The 12763-nt window shown below is 43.0% G+C and overlaps 1 protein-coding gene across 1 annotated transcript; it reads right to left on the bottom strand.

Moving 5' to 3' along the window:
• Nucleotides 1–437: 437 nt before the first annotated feature.
• Nucleotides 438–10594, bottom strand: LOC310786176 (LIM/homeobox protein Lhx8; the record flags this gene model as incomplete). Its single annotated transcript, XM_083647349.1, has 8 exons — nt 438–523; nt 2158–2341; nt 2833–2928; nt 6332–6435; nt 7988–8208; nt 8732–8853; nt 9061–9183; nt 10511–10594. The coding sequence occupies 8 exons, from the start codon at nt 10592–10594 to the stop codon at nt 438–440; spliced, it is 1020 nt and encodes a 339-aa protein (XP_083503475.1).
• Between the last annotated feature and the right edge of the window lie 2169 nt (nt 10595–12763).

The following is a 12763-nucleotide window of genomic DNA, read 5'->3' as shown; positions in this document are numbered from 1 at the left end:
GGAGCTCATGGTGTGTGCTGGCAACGGGGCAGGGAGGTCATGGTGTGTGCTGGCAGCAGGGCAGGGAGCTCATGGTGTGTGCTGGCAGCAGGGCAGGGAGGTCATGGTGTGTGCTGGCAGCAGGGCAGGGAGATCATGGTGTGTGCTGGCAACGGGGCAGGGAGGTCATGGTGTGTGCTGGCAGCAGGGCAGGGAGCTCATGGTGTGTGCTGGCAACGGGGCAGGGAGGTCATGGTGTGTGCTGGCAGCAGGGCAGGGAGGTCATGGTGTGTGCTGGCAGCAGGGCAGGGAGCTCATGGTGTGTGCTGGCAGCAGGGCAGGGAGATCATGGTGTGTGCTGGCAGGGAGATCATGGTGTGTGCTGGCAGCAGGGCAGGGAGGTCATGGTGTGTGCTGGCAGGGAGATCATGGTGTGTGCTGGCAGCAGGGCAGGGAGATCATGGTGTGTGCTGGCAGCAGGGCAGGGAGGTCATGGTGTGGGCTGGCAGCAGCGGTTGGAACAGCAGGGACGGAGGGGAGTGAACTGTGGGCAGAGAGCAGCGGTGTAATTAATTCACTCGTTAAAGGAGAATTTATGTATTTTTCATCATAATAATAATCCCATAATAATCAAGATCATTTAGATGGGGAGATAGGACAGAGTGAAAGCTATTACCTCATATCTGCACTACATTCTCTCCTTGTTCTAACTTCTAATTGAAATCCAAGTGGAATCACACAATTTACTCATTTTGCTGGGGACTCCCCTGCAACCCCCTCATCAAGCTGATATTCGAGCATGACTGTCTAGCTGCCGCCGACAATGTCCCAATTCCACAATGTCCCAACTCAACTCAATGTCCCAACTCCACAATGTCCCAACTCACCTCAATGTCCCAACTCACCTCAATGTCCCAACTCCACAATGTCCCAACTCAACTCAATGTCCCAACTCCACAATGTCCCAACTCCACAATGTCCCAACTCAACTCAATGTCCCAACTCCAGGCTTACGTTGAAGCACATTTCTCACTTAAGTTACTACGTAATTGGGACAACAATTTTTGAAATTGGTGCAAGAGCACGTCAGCCGACCAGCAGCTGCATTGTAATCAGACACACAGATCCATCAATGTACGTTCTCTAAAGTGCTCTTTTTGCCACTGACAGGCTCAGATGGTTATAAGTCTTTGACTACATGGAAACAAGAGAAATTGAAGGCTTTTCTTGACACTTGGCTTGATCCAGTCTGTTTGTAGCTGTGTGACCAAGTCTCGCTCAGGAGCAAGTGAAAGGTAAAGACATGTTCAATTTCTCTTATTTCCATGTTGTCAGACACTGAACAACCTGAGCCTGTCAGTGACCGGTGTGTGTCTGATTACAGTGGCTGATGCACTCTTGCTCGATACTGCATCAATTTCAAAAACTGTTGTCCCAATTAGTTATTAGAAGTTGGGTAATTAGGCTCCAGGTTGAAAAGAAAATACCTTAATTTAAAACAGAAACAGCCTGGCTTTATGATTCTTTTAAAAATCATCCGTGTCTAACTTTCCTTCAACGACTAAAAGTCTTATTTTTAATGAAGACTTGTAGTGTCTCAAAATAGTTTACATACATCATTTGATGGTAAAACTGTGTGAAAGGGGCAGCTGCATTATTAAGTGAATTAAGTAAATAAATGATTGTTTTGCTGCTCTCCTCTTAGCTCTCTTGCACTCAAAACAGACAGTTAGCAACAATTTATAATCAATATAAATACAGTATCAGCATAAAAATGTCAAGTCAAATCCAGGGTCAGATTGTCCAGTGTCACAGTGGGCAGTGCAGGTAATAGTAAAATCAATATGAGCATAGCGTGCTAAGTAGCACATTTTAAAGTGAATTTAGGTCATTAACGTTATTAATTGGCCAGAGGAAAGTGACTTGGGTAATTAGAGGGCAAGAGAGGACAGTGGGCATGTTAAGGGCTTCCCCAGGTGGCGCAGAATTTGATCCGCTAACCTCCCACGTCCAAAGCGAACACGTTAACCACACTGTTTATAGACTAGTGAGGGAGAAAATGTTGTCTTTTGTAAGTACAATGAAAAATGCCAAATAAAGGAATCTTGAATCTTGAATTGAAGCAGCATTACTCAGACCAATACATCAGATGGTGATTGATAAGAGGCTGGTGCTTGCCGTCTATGAAGGAGTGCAGCGCGGACAGCATGGAGCCCTCCGGTGCTCCGTAGGTGTACTGCAGCTCCTCGGGGGTGGGGGTCTGCTGCGACAGGCTCGGCTGCAGGGAGGTCAGGGGCGCGCTGGAGGTGTGGTTGGGGCTCACGTGCTTCTTGTGTCGTGCTCGGCAGTTCTGGAACCAGACCTGATGATGGGTTAACAGGACACACCTCTGTTGCTGTAGTGAATGTAACGACTTAAAAGAAGCGTTGGATTGCTGAGGTCGTTCTGTCAGCGATTAGCATTTAGCTTAGCAGAGGAAGATGGGAGAAAGAGAGGGGAGGAGTCAGATTTCATCGTGTCGTTAAACAACTACATGATATGCTTGGCATCAGGATAGTACAGCTTTATATCATGAACTTGATATGGTTATAGGAAAGATGATATTCCATTATTTAGTGTGTGGAAGATCGGGGCCACCATGTTTTTTTTTACAGTGTGCAAAATTAAACTATATCTAAAAGAATGTGTAGTTTGTTTTTCAGCTTTATCCCTCATAGATATCAAAAAGCAATATACAGGTGTCAACCAATACCGGTGACACCCTCCCTTTCCCATGGTGCATGATGATGTATTTTAACTCCTTCACTCTACATGGTGCATGATGATGTATTTGAACTCCTTCACTCCACTGACCTGTATGACTCTCCTGCTGAGGCCCGTCTGCTCGGCCAGTTTCTGTAGTGTCTGGGCGTCTGGGTTGTTGTCCTGGGCAAACTGGGCCTGCATCACCTGCACATGGACAGAGGTGATTGATTGATTGATTGATTGATTGATTGATTGATTGATTTTATGAGACAATTTCATCATTCTAGATCAATATTATAAATCAATAATAGTATTCTATAATTTATAACATGTTTAGTTCTACCTCGGGTAGGAGTATATAAAAAACTAAACCCCTTTTCAGGATTTTGGCCTGTACTACCGTAATTGTGTGTCCAACCCCCCTCCCCCAACCCCCCCTCCACCACCACCACCGAAATCAAAACCCCGGCGGCTTATTTCTATTGCGTTGTCTTTGTATATCAGGAGAGAACCAGGAGGAAAGACATGATTCACCTGCAGGATGTGAATCAACTAGGGGTGTCACGATACACTCAGTTCACGATACGATACGTATCACGATACTGGGTTCACGATAACGATACGATACGATACGATTTTAACAATATTTTTTTAAACTTGAATAATGACAATATATGACTGGAAAAGTAGTATTTTATTTGAAATGCACAAATACAAAACATGCTGTTGTGGGAAATTGTTATTACAATAACAACTAGAAAAAACATGAGATTGGAGATAAGGCTTATCTTGAAATAGAATGAGTTACACCGTCACTTAGATTTACTTTGAACTAAAAGGTTTCTCAGCAGTATAAATTCTCATTATGCATCTTCAGTTTTTCTTCAAACTCAAACAACAAGACTTTTCTTAATCTATTTTTTATGCATCTTCAGTTTTTCCTATCAAGTAAACAGTTTTGCCAGAAACTCAATTGAATGGTTTCTCTCCTGTATAACTTCTCATGTGTCTCTTCAGAGACTTGTTCAACTGAACTACTTTCCACACATTGAACTTCAACAAACAAAGACGTTTCTTAGTCTATTTTTTGAAAAAAAAAAAAAAAAAAAGTTTTTTTTTTCTGTTTTTTTTTCTCCGCGATATGAGATTTCATCTCAACGATACATATCGTGACGTTTTACTATCGCGAAATTTCGTGGGACGATATATTGTGACACCCCTAGAATCAACTGATGGGATTTGAGCAGCATTCTGGATGTGCCTGTGTTGTCAAATGCAGTGTTGCATAAATAAATAGAGTTACGCTCTACCAGCACCAGGGGTTAATGTGTGCCGGATGCTGCCGTTAGAGGATCCGGGCCCTCCCAGATTGGGCCCGGCACCCATTTGATTGGATCCAGCAGGTCCTTTGTCATCCCGGGCCTCACGTCTCCCTGAGCAGCGCGCGTGCGTGGCAGAACCTGCTGCTTTTCACTTCGGCGCCACAGGTTCGAGAGCAGACACACAGCCCGCGTGAGCTGCACGGCTCAGCTGCAGCTCATTTGGCGTGACCAAACTCCAAACTCCTCAATTAGTGCCGTTTGGTCAAGTACCCTTGTCATCACTTCCAGAAGAGAAAGGCCGCCCCCTCTCATCAGAGAGCAACGATGTGGGCAGGGGAGGACTGTGTGCCTCGGGAGGAGGGCTGCAGAAGGGGGTGAGGGGGTTGGGTTTAGGCACCGTGGGGTGAGGGGGGTTAGGTGTAGAGAGTCGGGATTCAAGGGGTGCGTAGGGGGCGTGGCTAGTGGGATGTGGGTGCTGGGAGGGGCATGGCCAGGAAAGGGGGCGGAGCAACACACGGGGTCATAATGGGGATAGGAAGGTCATAGAAAGTCAGAGTTCGAGGGGTGGGTAAGGGGAGTGTTTGGGGGGATGTGGGTGGGGTAGGTTTAGAAGCAGGACCATTTTCCATGTTGAAAACAATTAGCCATGTTGTTGAGGTAGCCCAAAAACATGGCCTAAAGTGCCATAAGGCTGAATGGCCACACCCATGTGCTGTGGGCTTCAAGCTATTTTTGCTTGTTTATAAATGTGGCGCGCTGTTTTTACTGTTAGACATCAGAATGTAAAGCAGCCAGAAACATCAATAGCCTATAGAGAGACGAGCTGTAAACCATACCGCCCCCTGCTGATTGTATTGTCATTGCTCTGACATAAATGTAAATTAATAATGCTTTGTTTGTGATGAAACAAGTGAGCCTGAACCTCATATCCCCGGGAAAAGACGTCTTGTGCCGTAGACACGCTGGGCTTTTCCACTATAGGTAGTCTAGTCTATATAAAGATGTCCGACACTCAGGGCCGGCCCGCCCTATATGCGAACCAAGCGGCTGCCTAGAGCCCCGGGAGTTGGGGGGGCCCCCCCAATTTTTTTTTTTTTTTTTTTTTTTTAATAAACATAGGCTATAATATTATAGGCTGTGTGTGGTAGTTAAAACATAGGTTGACGTTTATTTATGTTTGTAGTTTAAACAAAAACATAAATACTGTAGGCTACATACAACACAAAAGGCTGTTATTTACCTTTTGTCTCCACCTGGTGAGTAAATATATATGTAACTAAAACCATTAAAATTGACAACCGGTCCTGCATGTATCTACCGGTCCTTGGCACAAAAAAGGTTGGGAACCCCTGGTTTAACTGACCTGGCAACCCCTATGGCTGCTGGGTTCTACATGCTTGCTTGACACTGATAGGGCTACAAACGAGCGTCATTGTCATGTTTGTTTGTTTTAAATATTCTTCTAAATATGGCTAAAAGTCCAAAAACGTCAAATTTTCTTCGGCGCTGAAGAGAGAGTCCCCTCCTTACAGCACCCCCTACTTAAAAGTACTTCCAGCGCGGATGCCCCCAAACCCCCGCCCCTGGGAGGGGGCCCCTGATCTATATCCTGCTTAGGGCCCCCAGATGGCTAGGGCCGGCCCTGCCGACACTGCAACTTTCGCCATTTAGTCGGCTCCTAGACCCATCCTGATACGGCTCAGGAAACCTCAGCCAATTGAAATAGTGCATTAAAATGCATGAAGAATGCATCCAGATCTTCTATATGACAGCTGAACCACCTGCTGTCCCTTATGACAGCTGAACCACCTGCTGTCCCTTTCTGCAACCAGTTTGACGCCACCCACAGAATGCACAATCACTGTTTGCAAACATACAAGAGTTCACTTGGGTGAGTGGAAATATCACTTTCAGAGATCGTCAAATGTGACCAAATCAATTTGGATGAAAGAGTGACCTTAAAGGACAACAATGATCAAGGGTCAATGGTTTTTCTCACACATCCAGATTATAAACCCTTCATGTGTAAATGCTATTACTAAACAAACATTAGAAAAGTGTCACCAGCATCAAACCAGCATCCATTTTTATTATATTTATAGCATGACATGATTTCTTCAAATAAATGCCTTAGTAATGTAGTTTATTCAAACCAACACCTTTAAGGTTCATACCGACCTTCAAGAAAATGTTTTTTTATATAGCTAATCTCTCAGGAGTGTGATCTGAGAAGGCCCCTGCTCTTGTAATTCTCTCTCTTCCTCTCTCTGAGTGCTGGGGCTAACCTGTAGCTGGTCGGCAGTGAAGCTGGTGCGTGCTCTCTTGGAGGGTTTTGGTTGGGTAATCTCATGTTCGGTGGGCATGGCCCCCTCCATGGTAACACTGTTTCCTGCAACAAAAGCAGTTTCACATGAAAACATATTGCACATTTGCACATATCAACATTCTTATCTTCTTCACCCATGGATGTGTTACACAGCAGGTCCTTTAAATATATAGGCCTATATAATAAATAATGTGTGAGGCTAATAAGTTATATAGCCAACATGCACACTTTGCACCCACATGCAGGGAAAATGTCACTTTGATTTCAAATACATCTGAATTATATTCAGGACATAAAATCTTAAATGTTTGAATCTTTTTCAAATGTAATAATTGGCCATGCATTCTCCATGGAATTCATTTCAGCTCTACACATTGAATTGAATTTATTTTAATTGGCTGCTATATATCAATCAATGTGTGATTATGTGGCAAAATAATTTAGTGATCAACGTTATTAGGCTATAGCCTACTATTGCAGGAATAACGATAGTGTAACAAATTAGGCCTGCTTCGATTTCAGTAAAGACGTCAGTTGAGTTTAAACAAAATCCTCTAAATGGCAATTGCATTAGGCTATCCAATAGGACGAATCAGCGTGACGTCACTGCCACCCAAAAATGCGTAACCCTCGGGAGTTAACTGTAGCCTATGAGTTGTGCCAAACAAACGTTAATATCTCAAAAAGTATACATCACATTCACATCGCTTATATTTTGACATTCTGAGTGAGAGCAGAAGTAGCTCAAGAGTTTGATGTAGGATAGGCTATAATATGCATGTCGTGTTAAAGTTATGTGAACTGTTTTTAAATTGTAAACACGGTCAGCCGGCTAGAGTCAGACGCTCAAACTCAGGCTCCATGGATTCCATTGCGTTGCCACCCAGTGACGCGGTTTCTTTACCAAAATGCTGCTCCCTCCCCCCCCCAGTCCGCGGGAGCTGTCAGCTGCTTTTATCTGGATCAAACGGTCATAACATGCCAACACATAACTTTATGTTTGTGGTAATATCAAAGGATATGGTAACACTTTATTTGATATAGTCTACTCTGCCTACAGTCAGAGTCTGCAGAGTATTTAACATTTCAACAGCTTATCTGACGTTCAACAATTCAATGTTTGGCTTTGACTCATTTGACTGTAGTTGTTTTAATAGTTTGTTAGTTGAGATTCAACAAACAGATTATGTTTGCTTCCCGTTCCACGCAGCTGCACCTCGTGAATATGATCATGAATCGTGACTAATCTGTTTAACACTTGAATTGTTGAATGTCAACAAAACTGTTGAAATGTTACAAATAGTCAGACTCTCTGTCGGCGGCTTATCCAAATAAAGTGTCCCCAAGTGTCTCTGTGAAACTTCAACGTTTCTACTTTCTTGTAACAGAATAATCAGAATCAGGCATGCCATTTAGGCACAATATAGGCCATATGCTATATTTTGATAGGCTATAGGCTAAAGAAATTAGCCTAACTATTTTGCAATTATATAGGCCTTATTTAACCTGCTATATGCAGTCATTTTTTCTTCTTTTCTTTCTTCTCTCTTCTCTCTTCAGTTTAAATATGAGCAATCACTGTTTGGCAGCTCACCTGTCCTGTGCATGGGCTCACCTTTGTCCATGGCGCGCTGCAGGTTGTCCAGCATGCAGTGCAGGTGCACCCGGCAGAGCACCTTGTCGTCCAGCAGGGCGAACTGTTCGCCAGTGGACAGCTGCCTCTTACAGGAGAAGCAGGCGAAGCAGGCCAGGTGGTACACCAGCCCCTTCGCCCTGCGCACCCAGTCTGTGGCCTGGATGCTTCGCCCGCAGCACGCACACCACGCCCCGTATCTCCTGCAGAGGAGAGCCCGAGACAGCTCTGCTGAAAAAGTAGCCTGCTGCTGACAAAAGCAGGACCGTAGTTGTAGGCCTATGTGGTGTGGATAACCAACAATTCATATATAGCCTAATTTGGTTAGGCTAGCCTATAATTTGGTAGCCTATAGCCAGACTTTGTTTCAAGGCTGTATGACAATTGTAAATTAAATAAAAAGTTATCTGACAATTCAAGATGGTCATTTTTTTAGATGGCGGCCATGGCAGCATAACATTTTTAATTACAATAAAATAACAGACTATAGTCCAATAAGATCATAAATCCCCATGTCTGCATCCACAGACTCGAATTTCAAGCTGTTATGATTATTATTATTATTACCCTAATAATTGCATTATATTAGGCTATAGGCTAACAGTTATGTTTTATCATTATTTATCATATAGGCCTATAGCTCAATAAGTGTTTTGTTGTGCAGCCTATCAATATTTCGTTTGGCTATTTGGTTTCATTAGCACAAAGGTTCGCCTGCAGGTTTACCTTAAGTAATCCAGTTTGCAGAAAACTTCTTTTTCTTTGATGTAACAGCTGGTGTGGCTGCCAAGAGAAGTTTGGCACACGCTACAGGAGAGACAACGCACATGCCAGCACACGTCGTTAACCTAAACGAAAGATACGATAATTAGCAAAAGTCAATCAAGTCGTAGGCTATAGGCAATGTTTACGCGCATATTATTAGATGGCTTATTAAAATTCCACAAGTCCAAGCGCAAGAGAGAAAAGAGTAATTATAATTACTTGTGTTGAAAGCAGGCCCCTTAACACTTGAAGAAAATTTACCATGCAAAAAATAAGCTATTTTTTGTTACCTTTAATAAATATTTATCCACAATTTCCTCGTTGCAGCTTGCACAGACAGTTCTGCCTAACAGAGGTGCAGATGCCATCGCCTGCAGCGACGAGCCTTCATCCAAAACCTCCACCGGTGCGCCCTGCGGATCATACCTGCGGTTAGGACATTACGCACTCCATGGAACGCTTCCACTCCATGCGTAAAGAACATTTCTAAGCACAATTATTCACATGTTGATGCACCCTGCTAACGTGACACACTAAAAAAAAAATCCAAAGTATTTAATCTCATAATCAGATAATGCAGTCTTTTTTTGCATTTTTTTTTTTTACTTTTTCCAAATCAACTTCACTTGTAGCCTACCTGTGATTGTCTAGGAGCAAGTGACATGCAGAACACGATAATATATGCAGAATAAAGCAGACCAGTCCATGAAATCATAGCCTATAGTCTACTTGATTAAAAAGGAAACTGTTTATTTCCATTGGAAACAGTGGAATTATCTCACCTGCGTTGTCTGATTTTATAAAGTTAATTTAAAGTCGATTTTAAGACTCGATGCTATATTAAATTGCAGGTTTGTTTGTTTGTTTGTTTGTTTGTTTGTTTGTTTGTTTTTCCCAGCGCCTATTCATATTCTTCAAAGTTTTCAGCTTCAATAAGGTTGTGCGGCATTTTTGTCCAAAATCACACATTTCTAAAAGTGGGCCCATGTGGCCTTTGATAGGCTGCTGGCCTGCTGCTCAACTTACATTTGATCAAAAGCTTTAACTGCAACAACAAATGTTTTTACCATGGTCGTTTCTCTCCTGTCCAGAAGCTCTTCGTCTCCTTTGCGATCTTCACACATGACGGGAGTTTTGGGTCGTCCAACACGCGCAGCTGCCGTAAAGCCCCCGCTACATCCCATAAATATCATGCTTTCACTTTTCACTATGACAACCCGACGATTAGGCTGCAAGTCATTTCAAAGGGTTGTCATGACTTAGGCCTACAGAAGCAGGCAGCACTTGAAGTAATAGTTAATAATATGTTCCTGAGATCTGCATTTGTCATTCAGCAGCATTGGCTGCACAGTGCTTATAAACCCAACACATCAATTTCGCATGCCAATCAAACGCGCCAAGTCGCCGGGAAAGATAATTGATTTATTTAATAACAGCGATTAAAAGACTAAGTTCCACACAACGTCTGCCGGGGGCAACCAAAAGGTGAATAGGTCTCATTAACTAGGCTACTTGAGTTTTTAATTGCAGATATTGACCGGAGGTCAGTTTTGTGCAACATTTCTTGTGAAAACACTGAGCTGTCAGCTTGTGGAAGACTGATAGGCTATAGGCCGATTTGAATGACAGGTAAAGCAATTTAGACCAATAGGCAATTTAATTCCAGACAAAGTCTGCAGTTAAGTGCCAACCTCTCTTCAATTCATCGGATTAGTCCATTGATTTTAATATTTCACTCACCCCATCGTCGGACATTAACATAGAGCCGTTTTCATCCTCATCCTCAATGCAACACTCTACTTTCACTTCACTTTTCCAGCGCATGTCTTCAGTGCGCAGAAAAACAACGACAAAAGACGCAGTTTCCAAACAGCGCATTCAACAAAGTGCTGCTATTGCTTCACCTCCACGACTCCTCTGTATAGTTCAGCCCTGAGCTGGTGTTCCTTGAGGGCGGATCAGAATTCATATTTTCCTGCCCTCTTTGGCCGCGCCTACCTTGTAGGCTCTGTGGTTTTATCATGCGAGCTTTCAGAGAAAATCAACACAGATTTTTATAAATGACACAATTCTTTCTTGAGTTTAACATGTTAAATATTTCTGCACAATCTCTGATGCATTTTAGATTAAAATTATATCTGTAGGCTAAATCTTGAAATGGCAGTGAGATAATAGGCCTATACACAGGCAGTATCATATGCATTTGATAGGCGTTTATGCAGTAACATGCACCTGATACCATTATGAATATTGTGATTTTTAACCAACATGACCTTGAAGGCTGCAAGAACTGGAATTATTTTTGCATTCATGGATTTCCGGAAGCTGACTGAAATTGTCTTTATAACATTTCAGGCCATGAATCCTAATATGGCAGGTATTATGTGTATTTCCTGAGTAAACTATAGCCTATATTTTATTTAATTGTGTTTTTTCCCATCAGCTGTCCTCTGTCCTCCCTGTCAAAACAGTAGCCTATGTAATGAGGTTGTGAATGGATGCAGACTGTAAAATTAATGAGTTACTTTATTTTATTTAGCCTATAATCACACTTTTTTTATTCATCTTAATGTGATAAAAGGAAAATGACCACAAGAAGTCAATTTATGGTCTTGCATGCATGGGTCTAATTCATACGGTGGGGACTTGCCCCAACCACTTTTCTGATGACCTATTGTCCCCACCACTATTTGGACATCACAGTCGACATGACTGTCTTTAGGCTGCAGCGGTTTCATTTTTAAACGCAGTGGTGGCCCATTGGTTAGAGAAGCGAGCTTGTGACCAGAAAGGTGCAGGGCAACATTATTACACATTATTAGGGTGATTATGTGAAATTGATCAGGTGAAAATATAAACTAACTAATATATATATATATACAGTGTGTATATACAGTGTATATATATATTGATTATAACTTTTAGAAGCATTATAGGAAATGTCTATGGAAAAATGAACTGCGAATAATCCCTTGGTATGTATGCCGCACCTGGAAGAGGGCGTGACTTTGGCACACACCGACTATTTTGGTGAAGGGTTTCATACTGTACACCTTCTGTAAGAAAACATCTAAATACAAAACAGATGGGGGACTCTGGGACAAAATCCTGTCTGTGGTCTAATGTGTGTCAGTTTAGGGGTCCTTGACTTGACAAAGTTTGAGAACCACTGTTCTACGGTATAAGGCAGGAGTGATACAGCTTATAGACGGTATAAGGCAGGAGTGATACAGCTTATAGACGGTATAAGGCAGGAGTGATACAGCTTATAGACTGTATAAGGCAGGAGTGATACAGCTTATAGAACGGTATAAGGCAGGAGTGATACAGCTTATAGACGGTATAAGGCAGGAGTGATACAGCTTATAGACTGTATAAGGCAGGAGTGATACAGCTATAGATGAGCTCCTTTGGTAACCTTGCAAGGCAGCTGGATTCGCACGAGATCATGAGATTGTGAAAACAAACCATTTGGCAGCGTCGGGTTATCCCTTGCAAGAAAACACACACACACACACACACACACACACACAGTTGCTCATCTCTTTTATATTTGCACTCATTCACACAATTCCCCCTCACCATCACCGCCCACACACACACACACACACACACACACACACACACACAGAAAGTAGCAGAAGTGGATGTGATGCCCTGGTGTTCTGGAGGTTTCAGTTGAGATTGAAGTCTTGTGGATGAGAGTGGGACCTGCAGCGGCATGAGCCGTCCTCATATCGGCCCATCTCAGCTCACTGAGGGATAAAGGAGCTAGCGTGCCTGCATCTCCATGTGTCCTGTTCCACCCGCTGGACGTGAATGCTTTTTATCAGACAGCTCATCTCAAGCATGGCGTGCTGCAGCCTAGATGTTTGATGTACTGTGAGACAACCACACCTTCACAATCCTCAGGCTTCAAGTTACTTGTGTGGACTCTTGGGGCTTCTGTGAAACTCTTGCAATAAGTGGACCAAAATCCCAAGATATCGCCTT

This window comes from Poromitra crassiceps (assembly GCF_964638095.1).
Source record: "Poromitra crassiceps genome assembly, chromosome: 12".
Lineage (NCBI taxonomy): Eukaryota > Metazoa > Chordata > Actinopteri > Beryciformes > Melamphaidae > Poromitra > Poromitra crassiceps.
Note: the sequence above shows the minus strand (reverse complement) of the source record. Positions and strands in the feature narration are given on the sequence as shown.